The following is a 23,365-nucleotide window of genomic DNA, read 5'->3' on the forward strand; positions in this document are numbered from 1 at the left end:
ACCCTGGAGTTCAGAACTTCAGGTCTACACTTATTCCAGTATGTTTTCTTGCTAAACTGAGTACAGATATATGACATACCAAGTTTACTGAACCTTGTCACGGATCAATAGGCTAATTCAAGGAACGTTTGGGGTATTCTAGGTCCTCCAAATTACCCTAGTGTTCGTAACTTCAGGTTTACATTTGTTTCAGTAGTTTATCTCAGTTTAGAGTGAAGTTATATAATCTGACATGCTCACTAAACCATCTCATGGATCAATGAGCTCTTTCAAGGAACGTTTGGGATATTCCAGGCCCTCCAAATTACTCTGGAGTTCAGAACTTCAGGTCTGCACTTGTTCAAGTAATTTATCTCGCTAAACTGAGTGGAGTTATAAAATCTAACATGTTCACTGAATTTTCTCATGGATCAATTAGCTGTTTCATGGAACGTTTGGGGTATTCCGAGCCACCCAGATTACCCCGGAGTTCAGAAATTCAGATCTACAATTGTTCTAGTAATTTTTCTTACTAAACGATGAAGTTATTTAATGTTCACTGAGCTTTCTCACGAATCAAAAAGATATTTCAAGAAACGTTTGGAGTATTCCAGGCCCTCCAAATTACCCTGGAGTTCAGAACTACAGGTCTTCCCTTGTTCCAGTAATTTTTCTTTCTAAACTGAGTGAAGTTATATAATCTACTATGTTGACTGAACCTTCTCATGGATCAATATGCTGTTTCAAGGAACGATTGAGGTATTTCAGATCCTTCAAAATTTCTCCAGGACTTCAGAACTTCAGGTCTACTATTTTTCCAGTAATATATCCTTCTAAACTGAGTGAAGTTATATAATCTACCATGTTCACTGAACCTTCTCACAGACCAATTGGCTATTTCAAGGAACGTTGGTGATATTCCAGGCCCTCCAATTCACCCTGGAGTTCAGAACTTCAGGTCTACCCTTGTTTCAGTAACTTTTCTCGCTAAAATGATCAAAGTTTTCACTTTGGGCCGGCACGGTCATTTATGACCGCAGTCGGAAAATGGCTGTATAAAAAGAACCAATGCATAAAATTTACTGTCTTCCGAAAAGTCCTTGCAAATAAACTTCCCTGTCAGGGAAAAAAATTTGGTGTATGCCTTAATGTCGGCTATGAGATTCTGCTCAACCTGTGAATCAACCGTTTTTTGCATGTAAACCCATACTTTCATGGACAACGAAACATATGTGAAGGCCAACTTCAAACAGATCCCCGGCAACCTGTTTTTCACGGCCAAGGATAAGTTCAGCGTTCCGGAGCATGTCCGCACTCAGAAGAGGTCCAAATTTGCGAAGAAATTTCTAGTTTGGCAAGCCATCTGCACGTGCGGGAAGCGGAGTGCACCTTTCGTGCACGATGAACGGACAAGTGTACATGAAAGAGTGCCTCCAGAAGCGGCTACTCCCTCTCCTGAAGGCTCACAACGTCCCAACAATCTTCTAGCCGGATTTGGCCTCATGCCACTACTCCAAGGACGTGCTGAAGTGGTATGCGGATAATAAGGTCAATTTCGTGCCGAAAATGTTCAACCCTTCCAACACTCCGGAGCTCCACTCCATCGAGAAGTACTGGGCGATTATGAAGCAGCACCTTCTTACACACTTAAATTATTTTGCCGACCTCAGCAAACGGATTGCCGAGAATCCAACCGCTGAGATTTCGGTAAAAAAATTGCCGAACCTCGGTAAACTTTTTACCGAAATATCGTTAAAATTTTACCGAATCTCGGCAAACCACATTTTTTACCGAGATTTCGGCAAACGTTACCGAGATTCGGTAATGGTTTATCGAAATCTCGGTAAAAGTTTTGCCGAGGTTCAGCAAATATTTTACCGAGATTCGGCTGTTGGATTCTCGGCGATCCGTTTTACCGAAGTCGATTTTGGAAATTAAGTGTGTAAACGACCTAAGGTAGTGAAGACAGTCGAGGAACTGAAGAAAGTATTGGTTCACATGCAAAAAACGGTTAATTCACAGGTTGTGCAGAATCTCATGGCCGGGGTTAAGGCCAAGGTGCGGGCATTTCCGTATGGACTGTTAATAAAATACGAGTAAAATGGTAAAATGAAGTTTAATAGTAATTTCTCAATCCCTGAAAATTTGATGGCAATCGGATGAAAACTCGAATTTTGCGAATCAATTTTGTGTGTGGCAATTTCATCGTGGACACCCTTTATCTTCGTGCCTGCCACACTGTGGAAGTACTCAAAGAACACTAAGCTGAGGAGCAGGCTTTGTCCCAGTGGGGACGTTACGGCAAGAAGAAGAAGAAGAAGAATAATCTACCAGGTTCACTGAACTTTCTGTGTGATCAAATGGTATTGCTAAATACTTTTGAGATACTCAGGGTCATCCGCCTGCAGCAGTCCCTGAAATCTACAGTCGTAGGCTAGTCCGTAACAGCAGTTGTTTTCGCTTACATAACTAATCGAAATCTGTGAACCTGGGGGTCGGCTCTGGTTGCATGGTTTGCTGCTAGGGTTTGATTAACATCAATAAAGAGGAGTAAATATCAATAGAATGATTCGTTTATAAGGATTCAAATTCATCGTTAAACGCATGTACCATGAGCTTCTCAAGAGTGTTACGTCTCTTTGTCTATGACAGTACAGTAGTGACGCCTCTACACGGATAGTTGTGTTGCACGATTGCAAAAAAGAAGTAGAGCTCGAGATTTGTATGACGATTACCGGATCTTTTCGTAAAGGAAAGAGTCTTGACTTCCTTGGGCACAGAGTATGGGCGCATGCCTGCCACACGATATATCCATGCAAAAAGGTCATTAGCTGAGAAAGATCTCAGGTAATAAATGTGGAAGTGCTAAACTAACACTAAGCTGAGAAGCCAGCTTCCTCCCAGTGGGAACGATATGCCAAGAAAAAAGAAGAAGATTCGTCGACAAACACATATATTCAAAACGTGTTTATACTCGTTTACGCATTTAGACTCTACTGACGTTTTCACAAATTGTTCTCAAACAAAAGGTGAAAAGCAGGGGGGTTGAAAATAGTATATTTTTACGTGACATAATTTATGGATGCTTCCCAATAGATGTCGCTAATTATGACTGGAAACTTTGTCGAATACACCATGTTTCGGAAGTGCTTCGTTTCGTGGTTATTAATTTATAACCACTAAATCCTGACTCTCATCGCGTTGTAGATCTTATGTACTGAACATCCCGACAAGTTAGATAATCTAGAACATTCGAAATGACCTGATAATATTTGCTGAACACTCGGAAGGTTCAGAATATACACGCTAAGAAAATATTATACTAGATGGCTTAACTACCATTCTAAAACCATATTCGGCCTATTCACTCATTGCTATGCATTTTAGCGTATTAATCTTGGCTAGTATAAAAGGGTTTTATATTGGTAAACGATTAATCAGATATTATGCATTTAATGCTTAAAATCCTAAAATCCTGTGCTATGAATAAAATAAGCCATTTTTCTTTTATTAAAGTAAACAAAGACCAGAAAAATGGAAGAATGTGAATTTTTGTTTGTATTTATTTCTAGTTTTTTCTGTTTTGTTCCCTATGTCTGCTGCCAGTCTGATCCTGTTCTGCTTTGATCAGAATCCATTTCCAGCATATTTGCCGCAAATCCGTCTTGCTCGCGATGACCGGAATGAATGGAGTCTCCCGGATAATGAACTGGAATAGTGACAAAATGATAGCAAAATTCCGAAATAAATATGATAAACGAACTTACCTCCATTCACCGCTTCATGAGGCAGATTTTTTGTGGAAAAATGTCCTTTAAAGATGCTGTTTCTGATGCGAGCCGAACCGGGAAAATCGCGGAAAGGCCGGCATTGTGGCGGCGAAGGATGATCTATTTCTGACACTTTTTATACACATTTCTGTTTTTCTTTCCAACGAGTTTCACTTGAGTCATAGCCAAATAAACTCGGATTAGCATGACACTTGGAGTAATGTTATTTTAATTGCGGTAAATGCTGAAGAACATTTTGTGATGTTGATACTGACCTAAACAAAATGGTATATTATTCTGAATAAGTCTCAAGAGTAGCGTGATTCACTACATAAGCATGGTGAAAAATAATTCGCGGATAAGCATGATGAGATATAAAATATAATAACTCGGTGAATATTTTTTAAGATTCCCAAAGCATAAAAGAGCATTATATTGAACAAATATTATATCGTACACTAACTAGTATTTTCGTTCTTCTCCGTGTACGGTAGATTACAGTTCATCACCTTGTATGATGAACAATGTTGTTATTACAAGCATAGACTTCAAGTTATGAACTCAAGAGCAGTTTGGAAGACCTAGCACCTCCAAAAAAAAAAATTGTCATCATTTCTTGTTATGTTTAGCATTTTGAGCACCAAAACTATTGAAAGGCGTTCAAAAAACTGTATAATAGTTCTTGGAAAAAATCAGGCCCCAAAGGGTTAAAGCACAATTTGGTGTGTTCGGATTGATACGGAGGTCAATTGAAGTGAAAATTTCAACGAAAACTAAGAATTTAGAAAATCGCGTTTGAAAATTAGAACTGACGTAACTTTTTGCTCGGAGGTCTAGAGGTTTTTCAGTGAGGCAAATATCGTTATGATATGATGCCAATTCTAATATTTTTAAATTTCTTTTTGAATGGGTTACAATCCTTAAAGGATATATTTTCGGATATGCAATGAAAATTTTCAAAAATATTTGTTTCGCTCACGTTTTTTACATGATGTTCATTTTACCACCAACAGATGTTCATTTTACCCACATAGTGCAGGTAAAATGAACATTTGGATCGTTTTTTGCTAACGATAAAAATATGTGAAAATTTAGCTATTTTAGTCTGAATTAGTGTCGCTGCTTTAGATTACATCCTTACCTTTGATGTTGTGCGATAGAACTACAGAAATTCCTCGTTTTTCTATTACAAACAAGATGATATCCTTAAGGTGTTCATTTTACCACCCCTTCCCCTATGTTGCGCCTTGACAGACTGCACTGACTTCAAAACTGCGCATGACATCCCGAAACATTCAGGCTCATACGTCTCAACCATCGCTATTGTTCAACCAGTGATATCGTAAAATATCATTGTCGATCAGGAGGGTTCAGCAATGCGCTTAAAATCATTTAATTAGACATACTCAAAATGTCTCGCAATATTTGGCACTGCATAAAAACATTGAGTTAAATTTTCATAGTTCCTACAAGCTGAAACAGTTCTTCACTTTTCATTAATTGAAACAAATTTGACAAACAGTATTCATCTATTATCCATAATGACACATTCTCCACTGACAGCAACGCGATTCGAATCACTAAAGCGTAATAACGGCTCCATAATTGACACCCTGTTAGACTCAATGGTCCGTACAATGACCACAGCATTAAAAATGTATCGAACCCCGCCATACAAAGCCCCGTCACTATCCGAGGACAATCAATAGACCGCAATCGACTTTAATAAATTATAACTTCCTGGGCAAGCATCGCCACCCCCGTAATGTCGTGAAACGAGCGGCGCTACATACAAAAGCCCAACAAAATACCCATCATGACCATCCGGGGGCTGGAAAAAAAATAATAACAACACTTTACATGATAGAAGCTGTCGTGCACGGTGTCATATCGTCGTAACACGCTCTCCTCCGCGCCATTGATAAAAAGCATTATTTCGCTGACCTGGTGAGTCCTTTGGAAAAAGGCTGGAAAAGCATTGCTGCAGCGTTTCTCACGGCAGGTGAATTGAGGCTCGCCGGTTTAGTGAATGGGACCAAACTTTTACGATTAACAAGATCTTCTTCTTCATGTCATTGTATTCCAAATGCCAAATTTAGAAAAAAAAAATGACACAACCACGGTAAATTTTGGAAAAAACAGTTTCTAACCAAAAACGGGCAAACTTAGACACAGTCTACGATTACCAGGATAACCTTACTAGCTCGCTGCGTCCAACGCCTTCTTGTACCAATCGGATCCATAGTGAACTCCGTCTTTGCAGGGTTACTGTCCGGAATTCTTGTAACATGCCCTGCCCATCGTATCCTTCCAGCTCAGCTTTGGGTACTGGGTTCGCCGTGGAGTTGGGCGAGCACGTGGGACCAACTGGATCGGGTCATCCTTCGCCGCCACACATCTTTTTCCTGCACACCACCAAAGCATCGGACGTTCGAAGTCTCTAAGTGCTTGCAAGTCATCCTCGAGCATCGACCACGTTTCATGGCTGTAGAGGACTACCGGCCGTATGAGCGTTTTGTACATGGTATATTTGGTGCGGGCGTGAATTTTTAACCGCAGTTTCTTGTGGAAGCCATAGAACGCCCGACTTCCACTGATAATGCGCCTCCATATTTCACGGCTAACTTAATTGTCAGCCGTCAGCAAGGTAGAAAAACTCGTCAACGACCTCGAACGAATCGCGATCGGCCCCACCAGCTAGCATGTACTTTGTCTTGGTCGCATTCACCACCAGTCCAACTTTTGCTGCTTTGCGTTTCAAGTGGATGTACAGTAGACAGATGCAAATTTTGAAATTTTTGCTCCCCTATGCTTGAACGGTGTCAATTATGATAAAAATCATTCTCCCAAAATTTGAAGTGATTTGGAAGAAATTTGATTGTGCACACGTCATTTGAAGTTTATATGGAAATTACTATGAAAAAGGCAAAGCTTTTGTATTCAGTCCTCTAACTGCTTGAAATATCAATCTATGGAAAAGTGAAAAAACTTTTCTCATGTGAAATCTTCGCTTTGCCAAAGACCACATTTTGATGGGACGTAAGGATAATTAACTATTCTTGATAACAAAGTCTAAAACCATGCTGAGATGATCATTCACTTACTTTCAGAGCAACACTGTTTTTTTGCTGTAGAACATAGTAGCCTGGATTACTTTGATCTATTGTACCGTTTTGACTCATATTCCGAACACTTAAGGTCAACAGTGACTTCAAATGCATCTGAATGACACAAATTAGCTGATATTTGTGAAAATCAATTTTTCCGCAAAGTCTAACTGTTAATTGTTGGGTGAGTCGATAAAATTGTTTATTTAAACTTGTTTAGTATTGTTTTTAAGTAAAAGTATGGAACAACTTTTTGATTCAAATGCCGAACACTGTGTTATTTTTGTCTCATATTCCGAACACCTTGATTCAAATTCCGAACAGCACGCATAAATCGTATTCCAATGAATAATTTCGCAAATAAATTTATCTGAGCATGTACTACTGGTCTCAAACAAGAGCATCATGGCTACTCCCGCGGTATAAAATATATTGGAGACGTTTAAATTGAATCGCAATCGACTGCCATTTCCTTGTAATTTGTTGACATATTTCAGCGAAACATTTCAACCAAATCGCCATACAAAAACCGAGTGTTCGGAATATGAGTCTGTTCGGAATTTGAGACAAAACGGTACCCACCAGGAGCCCCACTGTTGCGTGCCGGGCAGGTGGTTCAGCATGAAAAATGGATACCCAGTTTATGATTATGAATAGCAATTTATCCTGACGTCCAACCAAAATGTGGTCTTCGGAAAAGTTGTAGCTGATAGAATTTCACATGAGAAGATTGTGTTCACTTTTCCATAAAACATTATGACGGAGATATAGAGGGCTGCACATAAAAGGATGGTGTTTTCCATAGTAATCTCCATATTAACTTCAAATGGCCTGTGCACAGTTGAATTTCTTCCGATTCATTTTAAACATTGGGAGTATGCTATTTACCATAATATACCTAAGTCGTTTAAGCATAGGGGAGCTAAAATTTCAAAATTTGCATCACTCTATTGTACAGGTCTGCCACCAATTCAAATGTTCGGCCGACAATGTCCATATCATCCGCGAAGCAAACAAATTGACTGGATCTGGTAAAACTAGGGCAATATTGAACAATAGGCACAAAAGTCCATCACCTTGTCGTAGTTCTGGGTTATTATTTTATTTAGTTGATGTTACATCAATTAATTTGATAAAACCTCGTTAACGATGTTACGCCAATTTACTCGGTCCATGGCTGTGTCTCTCCAACTTCGATTTTGGCCCACGTTCTCCAGATCTTGTTGCACCTGATCAAGCCACCTCGCTCGCTGTGCTCCTCGCCTTCTTGTGCCAACCGGATTTGACGCGAACACCATCTTTGCAGGATTGTTGTCCGGTAGTCTTGCAACATGCCCAGCGCACCCTTCCGGCTTTCGCAGCCTTCTGGATACTGGGTTCGCCGTAGAGCCTAGCGAGCTCGTGGTTTATTCTCCGCCGCCACACACCGTTTTCCTGTACTCCGCCAAAGATCGTCCTAAGCACCCTTCGTTCGAACACTCCAAGTGCTTGCAGGTCCTCTTCTGGGTTCTGGGTTCGTAGTTCTGGGTTGTTCGCTTGAAATCTTTGTTACCTGGTTTTACGACATTTTTGGAGGATTTGCCGTACTGTAAAGATCTTGTCAATTATCGACCAGCAGTCAACGATACCGGCTTAACTCTCCACGACAGTGATGGAAAGTGGCGATTATTTCTGCTGAACCAGAACATAAATAAAACCATACGCTCCCGATCGTCAGAACGCTGGTTCAGTCACATCTGTCGTGCTCCCGAGTAGCCGGAGCTAAAGTAATTCGTGATCGTGTTCGGAGCTGTTCAGAGTAATATTGTGCTTTTGGGAAAAAAGCTGCTTCCCTACCGAAATTTATGATTTCCAAAGGTTTTTGACTACAAACTAGTAGTTTACTGTCGATTTGATGTTTATATAATAAATGTGTCTGTCAAAACCACATAAATCACATCTTGCTCGGTTACTCGCGAGTAAACGTCCCCGAGCTTGATACTACTTCTTTTGACATGCTCTCCCGAGCAGACGGGTGCGAAATTACTCACACCTCGACAGTTCGCGAGACTGTGATGTTTGTTATGCGTTGGTATACACTCGTGAATTGCTTCGTGATGCGAACTTTTCCAGCACTGCTCCACGATCTTGTTTGCTACAGGTAACAGACGACGGAAGATGATCCTTGATAACACTTTGAAGGCCACATTTAGAATGGTGATCGCTCAGAAGTTCTCACAATCTTATTTGTTGCCCACGGTGTCTTTTTCATGTAACTTTATAACAAAAAAATCGGCATATCTCAAATTTGGACCAATGAAAGGCAAGACCTTCCTCTTTCATTTGCTGCTAAAATGAAAATAATCCATCTAGTGCAATTTTTTTTTTTTTTTGAAATTTTGTTGTTTGTAATATCATTTTAAATGCACTGTTGAAACGGATTTGGATGAAAATGTTGCAAAAATCTAGTGTCAATATCTTGTAGATTATATTCTAGACAGCTCTAGACCTAAAAATTTATATTTTTGAGTTGCCTCTCTTTTGCTTTTATCCATTGTTGAAATTTGCATTGCATTTAAAACTAAGTATGTCAAACAACCTGTTTTCAATTTTTATTTGTAACTCAAGAGCAATATTTATCTTTCTGACTTGGTTTAGGAACAAGCGATCGAAAGACAAAAGGTCGAAAGGACAATAAGTCGAAAGACAGAAGAAAGACAAGACAAATGGTTAAAATGCAAAAATTCCAAAGGACCAAAGGTTGAAAGTGATTTGCATTATGAGAAATCAAATCATTTTTGAAAAAAGATTTTTGACATTTTATCCTCTCTTTGTTCCTCTTCGATCTTTTGCCCTTTCGACCTTTTGTCATACATTCTAGAAAATTGACAAGTTCACAATTTGTGTCAGTGACAGACGCAATATAATATTTCATAAATCCAATATTCCAACTCAATTGCAATAGCAATGCAATGTTTACACTATTGACCATGTGTTTGATGTGAGAATTGACAGAACATTGCTTTTGTTTGCGATGGTAAAACAAACAGAATTGCTGGCAAATATTCTCAGATTAGCAGCCAGTCTAGGGCTGAAAATCTCTTAAACAAAGATAAGAATATTAATAATAATGCTGACGAATATACACTTCCTTTTTAAATTGACGGACTGTTGATGCTAATCTTCCACCAGAAGACGATCGAGTTGGCGCTATAATTGAATTAGAAGAGTCACAGGGATTCAAAATCATGAAGTTTGAGCCGTCGCATGCCTAGTTTTGGTGCCCAAAAGGACCAAAATAACCATCAATTCATTATTTTTGCAAAATACATTCAAACATAATAAATCGTTATGAGTTCGATACAAGTAATTTCATTGAATTGTCCAGATTGGCTTTCTTCCAGCAAAATGTGCTTTATCATTCAGTGTGTACTTTTTCTCACCATCTTAATTCTGCCTGTATGCAAGTGGGCGGGGCAAATTTGTTTGTCTATTCTGAGAGCACGGAGCAGCAGAAAACGTTGCCTGTACATGGCGTAACGCGCAAAGCAAGGCACGTGTCAAGCGTTAAAGCCGAGAATTGAACGAAGGAGAATGATGGGAAAGAATCAGATCGTTCTTTTTCCGGGTACCTTTTTGTCTGATCCAGCACGATCGAATGAACCGACTCTCGCCAACAAAGAGCCACGGATCATTCGCTCTTTTGGGTGATCCGGATCTTTTGAACGGCTCTGATTCTTTTTGCCCATCTCTACCGTGTATCCAAATTCGCGATGACGAAGGCAATTACCACAGTTGACCCTATGCGTGAAGCTCCGATTTCTTTACATGGCAAAGCATAGGAAGTCAATTTTCAAATGATTCTAAAAAATTCAAAACATAATTTAATTAAATTCTCTTATGTGTACGGGGTTAGACTTATGATAAGCTATAGAATCCGCAGAATATTGAGGAAAATATATAAAAATCAAAATAATATGTCTATAATGCAGCCCATCTAAATGTTATCAACATGTATTGAAAATATTTTAAATAGCTATTGTAGTTAATTTTATATAAGCATTTGAAATTTCACTTCCTATAACTATGCCGGGTAAAATTTCCGACGCTTCAGGCATCGAGTAAACTTTTTCCAGATGGCAGGATGGATCGGATTAACCACCGGATTGTGGATACATTTGGACGTGTCTTTCAATCCCCTGCATAAATCTGTTAAAATGTCTCAATTGGTCAAAAAAAATTTCCACGCCTTTTAAGGGTAAAGGAGGAAGTGTCTTTAGCGGAGGAGTATATTAAACTAACTAATCATTGCCATCTACAAAGAAAGGGTAACAATTTGGATTGCAGTAACTTCCGCACAATCTAACTGCCGAGCATAGCATAAAAGATACTCTCTCAGATTATATAGAAGTTTGCAAGAGTTCTTGGTGATAAGTGGGGTAATTCTTCCAAAAGCACTCGTCAGCAAATTCTCGGGAAGAAAAGCGTTTGTGAGTTCTAATGATCAAAAAAGGGGGAAGTGCATTGTAAACCTTGTAGAAAGTCTCGGTTTTCCCAGTTTCCAAAAATGATCCTGACAAGGAAAAAAATGAGTCGTATTCAACAATTTATTTTCTAATCTTTTATTTCTTTAGTGCTCTAGTTTGAAGAAGTAAGGACTAGGGTTCTGATGCATGGACAATATCGGTGTCATTTCTTGACTTTACTAAGGGATCCGATTTTGACTGATAAAGGGGCGTGCCTGTGGCGAGTGCAGTCACCACACTCTTTGAAAGGAATAAACCATTCAATTAGAATCCTTTCCTGATGAAGTTAGGAATTACAACTGTAAGGAAACCGGATACTTTAACACTTCTCGATAGTGGCAAAGTAACATGTAAACAATGGACACTACAATAGGCAGGGCTGGTAGCCAAAATGGGCACCGAAAAAAGTTATTTTAGTGACCAGATTTGAGAAATAAGTGACTAAAAAGTGAATAAAAATGACTTGAAAATCAAGTCATAATCAATTTTATTTCAATTCTAGTATACTGTTTTACGATCAATATCAAATATGATAGGGAATATTCCTTATGATGTTCTGCAGGTAGTATGTCTAGTTGAGTACCATATTTGGACATTTTTATTGTGCTTCCAAAATTGCAAGCTATTGCCTACATTTGTTTTAAACTTCATTGTTAATATTTTCGTACATAATCCTTTTTTAGCAGATTTTCAAACTTTGCAAAATTTTGTGTCTTTTGTATTACCAAAGTATGTTATTTTGTAAATTTTAATAAGAATTTGGAAAATTTGTAAAATTAGAATTTTTGTCATTTCACATTTCCATTTAAACTCCAGCTCTTCTACCTTGTAAAATCAATATTTTTATGCATTAATCAATATTTCAAATAAAATATGATGACAGAAAATCGAATTTGAATGTAATACTGCTTAAAACCGCGTCCTTCAAACGACGACTAAGGAAGAACAAATGGTTGATATAAGCCTGGATGACAATGAAATTGACAATGAAAGTTTAATGGGAGGTACGTGTGGTCGAATTTACATTCTAAGACTTCCTCGTGAAATTAGGACAAGTATCGGCTCGTTTTGCCGTAAATTTCTTATTACTCCAAAGACCTCTTCATGGGTCTGTTATGTGATTTTTACGAACTTTTTATGCAATTCTTCTACACGCAGAGAAAACAATTTTAATATCAAATATATTCTGTATCATTACAACAATATAACTGTATTATTTGCCGGCTTATAATTGCCTTTTATTCTTTCAATAACAACTCCTAATTTATTTCAAAAATAAAAATTGTTGAATTTGACAGCTGCGTTAAACGGGGTACAACAAAATATTTTTTTGTTTCAACTATTTTTCTTTTGAAACAATAAATTTTTGCATTGAAATAAAACCTTCCATTTTTTAAATTAAATTACACTGTTTTTTGATGTGACAATGTTCTTGTTTGAAATAAAAACACTGTTTTGTTGGTCCCAGTCCCTTTATTATTATTTATTTAGTAATTAAACAATAAACAACGAAAACGAAACGTCTACTTTACTTTTATTTAGGAAAGTAAAAGTATTGGAACATGCACCAAAATCCATTTAACTGGAGAATGTTCTTGTTTGTCCGCTTCGCGACAAAGTGACGGAATGACATAATCGGCTCGTGTAAGAGTTGACTGCAATACTGGAGAATGCATTAGTGGAATTAAAATTTTAGAAAAGATGGTTAATACTCACTTGAAATAATTCTGATTCTGGTTTTCATTACTCCAAAACTGATACAAAAATCTATGACCTGAACTTCTCGCACGAACATTTTAACAACGCCATGTGCTTCAATTTAATATAATGTATCGGAAACATTCGCTTTTTCACCGGTTCTACTAAGCACCAAAATGGCGAGACAGTTTTTATGCTACGTGCATAATTATTAGAATCAATAATGATGTAAATTGAAACAAATAAACTTTCATTTGACGTAAAGTTTTTCTTTTGTTGTTTCAAAAACAAATCTTGTTAAAAATGTACCCAGTAAATCCAACAATACTGTTGCTTTATTCTGATAAAAATGATTGCATTATTTGTATTACAACAAATTGAACAAGTTTATTGAGAACAACAAAGTTATTTATTGTTTTGAATAGCTGGTATTTCTCTGCGTGTAAGAATCGTTTAGATACTTTCATGAATTCAATCTGTTTTCATTTTTATACAATTATATCAAAATTTGTTACAAATAACAAATTTTGTTCAATTTTTGTTAGAAGCACTTGGTGATGGAGGAATTATAACACAATTAAAACAAAATCAGTTATAATAACAAAAGCTATTTCAAATTTGCTTCATTTTAAAATTGAATTCTTCCACAATTTGTTTAAAAAAATATAGTAAAGAAAATAACCTATTTTGTTATAATTCAGTAATGAAAAAAAACAAAATTAGTTATATTTTGTTTGATTTAAAACATGATGTGTAATATTATTGCTTAAATTATAACAGATTTTGTATCAATTTTGTTCAGTGTGGAAGGAATTGTATTATAATTTTTTGTTATTTTAACTACTAACCCGCCACAATTATAACATATTTTGTTCGAAAAAATGCGTTAACTGAGTTACAAAATCTGTTACAACCCATTTGCAATCTACTAGTCGGGTTGTCTTCAGGGAAATGTCAAGAAAAAAATTGATATTTATTTGTGAAAAATTTTGAAAAATCCGCGAAGAATTTCTAAAAAAATCCTAGTGTAATTTCTAATGAAACTTGTGTGAGTAATAATGATGAATACCTACGATGATCTCTGAAAGATATTCTTGAAGAATATATTTCTTGATAAATTGTTATGATAATAAAAAATGCTGAAGAAATTTCTAGAGGAATCTAATGATGAATCTCAGATGCCATTAATCAAGGCAGATGCATACCAGCGAAGTAACGTAATTTATTGTATTGGTTGTCAACAATGTGATGCCAAAATCGTTGGTATGACAACCAATAAATTACAAACACGTATATACGGTCATAAATCTGATGTAAACCTCCTGGACAAAGTAATGCAATTAGAAAACACTTCAGACAGGTTACACAAACTGAGCAATCTGAACCACTGTAATTATAATGACCATAGATTTGACCTCCAAAATGCAAAAATTTTAGATAGTAGTTTAAGAGCTAGTAGACTTCCGATATTAGAGATATGCCACATAATGCCAACACAAACTGTAAACAACCGGACAGATGTAGATGGGTTGCATATATGCTACACAGGAATAATGCATACATTGAAAATATTATCACACAAAAACAGACACTGTAGAGATAGAATTGACACTAACACAAACCAAACAGAAGAATTACAAAATGACCTAGACGAATGAACAAAGTTTAAAGACGACTGAAGAGTGAAAGCTAGATAGTGACTATTACCGTGGTGCATCAATACCCGGACGCTTAAGTCGACACAAATGTTCAAATGCTAATATCAAGGTGTTGTTTTAGAAAACCTTCAATGTAATTTTGTTTCAAACCATGTTTCACTCAAGATTTTTACGCTACTGATGAACTTTTTGGTAAAAATCATGATTTCAACATGAAAATCATTCAAATACTTGAGCATGTCTTGTCTATAAATCCGGACAACTGATGCAAACGGTGTCTTTAAATCCGGACACTTATGAATCAAAATCCGGACATCTGTGTATTAGCACATAATATTTGTTTGATTTTAATGAAAATCATATCAATACACAATAAAATAAAGATATTTGAAAAGCTTGATGTCAGCGTTTGCCTTATAATGTCAAAAAGAATAGCACGTTTGTAATATCAGTGGTTTGATTACCTGAGCCGAGGAGCGTGTGGCTTGAACTGCTATCGGTGCGGTCGAACTGTTATTATGAAAGTTTAACACTATTTATTTCACATCGAGTTAAATTTTGAATACTCACAAAGCTTCCAATAGTTATTTTTCAAGTTTTCTCTTAATTTTTCTTGCACAAAACTCACTTACACTAATTAAACCAGGGTCTTTTAGAAGATGTCCGGATTTTAAAACACTGGTTCGTAATCCCGGACAGTCTCTAGAAGCACCGATAAATATGTATTTCCGACTTATTCACCAACAGTGAAGTCGCCAAACTTTTGAAATATTTTTTCTTTAACACTTATGGTTAAAACTTGTATAAAATATAGTTCACAAAATGTTCCTTCAATCAAACGTTGTTCGCGTTATCATCGATCGTTAAACTTGAGTTGGAGTCAAACCACGGCGAAATGACGTTCAACACGAACAAATTATTAGTTTTTATTAATTATTCGACGATGGTTACTAGATTAAAAATAAATGTAAAGTTATAAGCATTACTAAAAATTAACGGAGTGAATAAAAACCAAACATATTGCCATTGATTTTAACTCTAATTGACTAATATAACCAGAGTGTCCGGATATTGGTACCGTCCGGATTTTGATTCACCACGGTATACAGTGAATTGTGGGCGAAAGCTTAGACAAGTGGAGGCGTATAGATGATAGTACTAAAATACCAAACTGTAAGTTCATATTCAGACACAAACCAGACCAAATGATATTTTAAAGACAGTAATTTTCATAGGACATCCCATCTTTTATATTACGACAACAGCACAGGCTAAATATTTTTGGACAGTCGCGAATAATTCTTTGTAAGTTTTCGTTAGATGTTAATTTTTTTTTTTTCTCTTCAAATGATGTAAATGTTCAATGTATTGTCTTTCGTCCAAATAAAATAGATCCCTGAAGAAGATCCAAATTAAGATCGAAACGTTGGAGCCAAGAAAATAAATTCGTGAGCCCTTTATAAGACTGCAAGCCAGAATCGAATTCTTTGAAAGCAAAAACCCAGTCGAATATCATTAGATTAAACTTGCTTAACTAGCTTGAGCAATTCCGCAGAGTAATTGTGGATGAATTTTTGAGAGAATCCTCATAAAAATGCCAGGATTAAATATAAAAAGACGTAGGAATTATTGTAGGGTTTCTTGTAAAAATGTCGATTTTTTTTTAACTCTGCAATAAACCTTTGGGGAAGAACTTCTGTGAGACCTGCGGGAAGAATCCTAGAAGTAATGCTTGGAGAAATCTGTGAAAGAATCAGTGGAAAGACATCTGGAGGAAATACTGAGATTTTTTCTTCAGAGTAATCTCTGTGCAAATTACTGGAAGTAGTAGTGTAGGAATGCTCTAAAATGTTTAGTACCAAATTCAGAAGAAATTCCTCTAAGCTTCTATTTAAAAACTGGTGTCGTTCCTGGTGGAGTTCTTGAAATTATTCCAGAAGGAATTTCTGGATAAATAGTTACGTAATAGTCTCTGAAGGTTTCTCTGGAGCCTCTAGAATGTTGCACCAGAATTCACTGCAAGCAGATTTACTATCTCTTTCCGACGACTTCAATCGACAGTTTCTTTATGAAAAAGCGTTTTTATAAAAAGTAATTCAATAAACAATGTTTCAAAGAGTCTACTTTTTCAAAACCAGTTTGAAATTTTTTGGTTGTCTTGCAACAGTAAATTGATTGATTACCAATAGTTTTATAATTCAAAAAGTTAGTTGACTTTGGAAAGCATAGAATCATAATCTAATAGTATTCCTCTGGTTCGGTTTGCTTCAAGTTCGTCAAAAATTAATGGGCCCTTGAGCTACCATGGGAAAGACAAGGTTAAGGCAAAAAAGTGGCTGTAGATACCATATTGATTATAATATCTTTGGAGACCTTAACTAAAAATAAACACTATTTAGAGATATGCATTGAACTAGTATCTAAGCCTTAAAAAAGATCTGCTTTCCTGAAAATATACTATTTTTCGTACCTGTTGTAAGCTTTAATCTTTTCCTATAAAATAATTTATTTCATATGGAACTGGGAATCGTACTTGCCTTTTCCATTTTTGCAATTCTAAGTCCTACTTCCTTATTCAAACAAGTCTAATTCTGAATAATAAAAATAACTAATAACTAATTGACTGAATATCTCAAGTAGTGCTGTAATAGCGGCGCAGCCGAAAGTTTTTTTTATTGAACAAATTTTGTTTACAAAAAGGACATATTCTGCCATAATAATTACTGGTTCGAAGTAATTTCCCTACATATAGCTGGAATCCGTTGATAATTCCAGGTTGAATAAAATTCTCTGATAATTCCAGGTTTTACCATGTAGTAGACACCCTGCTAACTTAAAACTTAGCTTATATTAAAAAGGCCGATTCATAATGTTCCCCGGAAAATTTAACTCAAAATAGTGGAAAAAAGTGACTTTTTGACGAAAAAAGTGACTTTAGTTGAAATGGCTTCAAAAAAGTGACTTTAAAGTGACTGGCCTCAAAAAAGTGACCAAGTCACTAAAAAGTGACTCGCTACCAGCTTTGACAATAGGGAGTGCAATTACTTTTTTTTACAGTTTAATGATTGTGAGCCATCCTAGTGGCCTTTCTTTTTTCAAAAGACTATGTTTATAAATTGTTGACTATTAGATTGCACAGTCACTCTCCCTTACTCGATATTCCATATCTCGATATCGAATTGGAGAACCTTAGTAAAAGTTGACGATTCACAATTGACATTTGCTACAACCAGACCGAAAACAAATAACCTGTGTAGTTTTGTACGTCTGGTTCGTGTTGGATGAAGTATTAAAAATATTAATTTTGCCAATGGTATGTAATGGATCTGAAACTAGATGTTTAAGTTAAAATTATAACATTAAAGCAAAAGGGAAACTTCAACTAAATCATATTTATTATTAAATATAGCGAAAAATATTGATGAAGTCTGAAAATCAGATATGCGACAACTGCTAATTGAAATTGTTTCTGCTTATGAGCGTGATGTTCGAAACAACTTAAGTTTAGTCTTTAGTCAATAAAATAGGTTTATAGTTTAAATGGTCACCAAAGATTTATTTTATGGAGAATCATTGTCAATATATATATATATATATATATATATATATATATATATATATATATATATATATATATATATATATATATATATATATATATATATATATATATATATATATATATATATATATATATATATATATATATATATATATATATATATATATATATATATATATATATATATATATATATATATATATATATATATATATATATATATATATATATAATCACTTATGATGTGAAAGAAATAGTGCACTTTGAAATTGTATCAGAAAATATTAGACACGGTGTATACGGAAATAATTATAACATAGTTGGGAAATTGAAGGACCAAAGCAAAACTGGCAAGTGTGAGGATGTGTTTAATGAAAATCCATAAAATATCCATAGTTCGATATAAAAAAACATGTTCCGCAACTTCCAAAAGCTTTGGAAACCCCGCAATCATTAAATCCACTGACCGACTGTAACACTTTCCACCCAACCAAACATGCAAGCAGTGGGAAACTCACGGTTTGTTTGTACATGCGCTCTGGCTCTGAGCTCTCCCTGCCGGAGAGGAAGCTGGGACCACTCACTGGAAGGCATGTCCTCGCCGTCGCAGATCCTGTTGAACAACCGACAAACTGACAAGCTTCGAGCTCCCAATCAACGAGCCAACTCTCGAAGTATCGAACAGGACTTTCCCAAAGACGGTTGTGTATTTTCTCGACTCTACAAAGCACAAGGATTATTTTTAGTGATTGTTAAGTGGTCGTTTTCCACCCAAAATAGAGCTGTTTTCCGTGAATTGTGAGAGAAACGTGTTGGTGCTAGATGTCTGTCAGTTTTGATGGGAGATTTTATTGGGCAGATATTGAAGAGTTCAACGAAACAATCCTCACCGAGAATATTCCTTTATTTAACGGAGGAAAAGCGGATACCAAAGAACTAGAGGAACGGAGGAGGGGTTTGACAAATTGGAAAACCAGCGGAAAGGATGTGAGTGCGTGTTTGCTTTACTGAGAGAGCGACGACGACGACAACATCGGCAAGGATTTAATTAGAAAAGTCAATGGTTATAGTCGTTCTGAGGCTCCTCTGGGGAACAGTGATGATGTTGCCTGCGAAGGATACGGTTCATCTACCAGAAGAAGCTCCTCCAAACTGGATGTCTACAGTTTTCGACAACACTTGTTCTCCTGTGTAGTGAACATAAGATGTAGTTCAATGGTGGAGATGCTGCTTGCGGGAATCATGTGATACTGTACAAACATAAGAAGATAAATAGCTTTTTGGGGGCAGTGGATTGCCCTATTTCTCCTACTAGTTGTTGCTCCGACGATCCTTATCTGTGAGTCACAAATAAGATTTCCTCTCGTGCTGTTTGGGCTTCTTGACTACAGTAGACAATCCGACAACCATCTGTGGAATACGCTTTAGTGTTAGTGAATTATGTGCAAATATTGTGAGCTGAAAGCAAAGCAAGTGATGTAATCTAAATAAGCGACAAACTAGCAATATCTACATTCGTAAATCTCGCCGTTAAGTGTAAGCAAGTCGAGAAATATAAAATGGCCTTACAGAAAAAGTTGTCCAATAACGAATTCGAGTTGATCTCGATTAATAAAATGAACAACAATAACAACGGTAGTGCTCCAAACAACGCCACTATGAACAACGACCCCAATGGGAACGGTATTACAGGTATAATCAGCAACGGTGGTAACAACAGCAACAACGGAAACAGCAATAGCAACAGCGGCGCCAAGATGCAGCCCAAGAAGATTCAGTTCAGTACTCCAGAGTTCAGCATTACGCCTATTGAGACGCTGCCCGGGAGCGCTGCACGACCACCGCCAAGTCGAAGAAGGTAAGAAGGAGTTTTTAAATTAATTTGTTTTACAAACAAAGAATTAGTTTAGAATCTTAGAAGTTTCTAAGATTCTTCTATTAAAAGTGGAGCACCATTTACAAAAAATACAGTAACAACTAATTTTGTATAAATGCCCGTTTATTTTGTTCACCAAGAAAGCTCTTTAGAAAACAATTAAAATAATTGTTAAGTGTAGATCTCTTTCAGATTTCATTTCACCACAAGCCTTGATTCAAAAGCTGTACGAGGTTAAAATTGTATAAGCAATATGGAATAACCTGGAATATACAAAATTTGAGCGTAAATTTGATGTTAATCCATAATACTATCACGAAGAACTCCGTCAATTTTCAATCTTTTGCGATTTTATAAAATAATAAATAAATAAATAAATACTTGGTTAGGAATTTGTATAAAAGTACTGTTTGCCAAACACACAAATTCTAATAAATTCAAGCATGTTTCAAAACCAAAAGGCTAGTTCAATTGCCAATAACACACCCTGATATTTTCATGCAGTTTTAAAATTCTGCTAAGAAATTTATTAGGCATAGTTATCATCTTTGTAGCATCTACTTGCGTAAAAAAAACCTAGAATAATGGAAGCAGAAGTAGAGTCAGTGCCGGATTTTGGCTTCGGGGGGCCCGGGTCAGATCTCTTGACGAGGGCCCTTGCTACATAATGAGCTGGAAACGCTAAGCATAGGAAATATTGGTATTATAAAAAAAATCCAGAACAATTAAAAAAACTGTAATATTACTTGAATTTGAAAATCTTTGTGAATGTTGCGCAAAATAAATCAACTGTATCAAATACTTCAAAAGTCGTACATAACAGATTATGGAATTTTGATTGAATCGTTCTCATTGAAGTCCGAAATTTAAAATGTTCCAGTGGAAATCGAGACTTGGATAACAATAGCAATATTAATACATTAATATTTTTTTCTATTTTGATGCAGATATTTCCATTCAATAAACTTGAACGACAGTCATCATTGAAGCAATGAGCAAATCGATTAACTATTTTATTGCGAAGAAACTTATTGATCTCCTACTAAACTTGACTTTCGTAGCGGTAAAGAAACAAACGATTATCTAGCGTTATTTTAATCAAAAATGTAGTCTTTGCAGACAAGGAGTACTTGTGTTCAGCGAATATGAACGGTCAACAAACAACTTCCAGAATAAGCTATATGAGTCTTTCTAAAGTCTCAATCCTCAGAAAATAGTTTGGAAAAACTATGCACGCTTAGACAACTTGCATACTATAGCTTTTGTAAATAGCCCTCGAGGAAATCTTGCCAAGACCATCGTAAAAATTATTTTGTTTATTTATTCAGTAAATTATGGAGAATGGAAAATATAATTTAAAACTATGTAGATTTAGGTCCACATTTTGTTGAATTCTCAGCTTTTAGTAGAAATTGCGAATTTGGGTCAAAATTACAGTCAATACTAAGCTCATAGGAAAAATTGCACTACACCCGATTCTGTTTTTGCACGGATTTTTTTTACACGGCCGTGCAAAAAAAGTTTCCATACATTTTTTTCCGTCAAAACCTTATTTTTGTATGAAACGTCGAGAATTGGTGTTACTTTTTTTGCACGGTTTTTGAAATTTTGAACTGAAAACTTTTTTTGCACGGTACGCATCCCCCGTGCAAAAACAGAATCGGGTGTATTTAGACACAACAATGTAAATATTAATACAAAATTATAAAAAATTGGCACAAATGGAAAAAGAACAGTAGAATATAGAATTATCGAATTTCCGAAAGAATTTCAGATGTGTTTGATAGAATAGTAGTTTTAATATCCTAATAGTAAAGTCAAGAAAATGAATGAATTATCGAGTATCTTCGTCTTGTCAAGATCATTCAAGAACATAGAGCACTGTTATTTTGATGGTTTCTTTCCAGAAAGCTATGGTAGTTTGCTGTATGTTGAACCGAGAAAGTTTTAAAGTGTTTGATATATGCTTTATGATTTTCATTAGCGAATAGAAGGATTTTCATTGAAACTGAAAAATTCAGATAAAATCGTATGGAATTTAGTACTAACTATAAAATAACTCTCATATCATAATATCTTTGTTTGAAATCTTATCGAATTTGTATTTTAAATTTAAAATCATTAATGGTAAAAGTATTTCATTGAATTGTATTTCAACTATTTCACTTCTCGGGGGGCCCCCTTGATCGGGGGGCCCGGGGAATTTGCCCCCTTGGCACCCCCCAAATCCGGGCCTGAGTAGAACAGAATGGAATTCTACTCTAAATCTATTGTTCAAGCCTAAATTTATTGAAAAAAAAAACCTGAAGTTCGTAGACACAAAAGTCAATTTGAACAAATTGAGATCTAAAATTATGAAGAATAAAGGAATCGGTCTGGTGGGTTCGGTGGCCACAAAACGGCTAACAATTCTGCATCGCCGTCAGCCATGCTGAAAACAATGACCTCACGACCGGCGGAATCTAAGAGAGCCGAAGGAGATGTAGAGTTGTGAAGGAGAATGTGGCCTAAATTTAATGCCTCAATTTATTGTTAAATCCTAAATTAATTCTGAAAACCTAGTTTTTTTAATTGGATCAATTAGTGAAATGTGAATGGAATCTGTGTATCAGAAATAAAAGGAGATTAAGCTAACTTATCTAATTTGAAGGTAACTCCATGGAAGTAGCTAGAAGGGATGGGGCTCCAGTGACAATAAACATATCAAAATAAAAATTAAATACAGAAGGTAATCTCCTGTCTCCATCGAGAAAGCACTCATATTAGTAAAATTTTTGGGGCCATGCACAACTTCTTCCAATTTCTTTGAGCCCTTCAACAAATTTGGCAACTTTTAAAAATACAACCAGGTATCTTCATTAAAAAAACATCATGACAAACAAATGCTATACCATGATGTTAAAATAAATTATCAGCATGCTATTGTATGCTACTCATAAGATGATGTTAAAAGGCAACATAAAAAAAAGCATAAATTTTTATGAATACAAACTTCCCAACAACAAACTGAACTATTCATTAAAGAAATAAATAAAAATAAACGTTGTAGAACTCAATGAACTATTGATCGAACTATGTATTCTGTTATATAATCTTCAGTCTCAAAAAATAAAATAGCTCATCGATAACTAAATGTTTTATTATAGCATCTTTTCATTCCCAGTCAACACAGAACCGTATACGACAGCATATATAAGTATAAAAGTGGAG

General features: G+C 35.9%; 1 protein-coding gene across 1 annotated transcript in view; it reads left to right on the forward strand.

Moving 5' to 3' along the window:
- Positions 1–18,963: 18,963 nt before the first annotated feature.
- The window catches only part of LOC5565201 (probable pathogenesis-related protein CaO19.6200), a 50,997-nt gene continuing 46,595 nt past the window's right edge, over positions 18,964–23,365 (forward strand). Inside the window, exon 1 of the mRNA XM_021840495.1 lies at positions 18,964–20,137. Coding sequence (XP_021696187.1) covers positions 19,839–20,137 — 299 coding nt within the window. The 5' untranslated portion in view covers positions 18,964–19,838. The remainder of the gene's footprint in view (positions 20,138–23,365) is intronic.

The sequence above is a fragment of the Aedes aegypti genome, chromosome 2 (assembly GCF_002204515.2).
Source record: "Aedes aegypti strain LVP_AGWG chromosome 2, AaegL5.0 Primary Assembly, whole genome shotgun sequence".
Classification (NCBI taxonomy): Eukaryota; Metazoa; Arthropoda; class Insecta; order Diptera; family Culicidae; genus Aedes; species Aedes aegypti.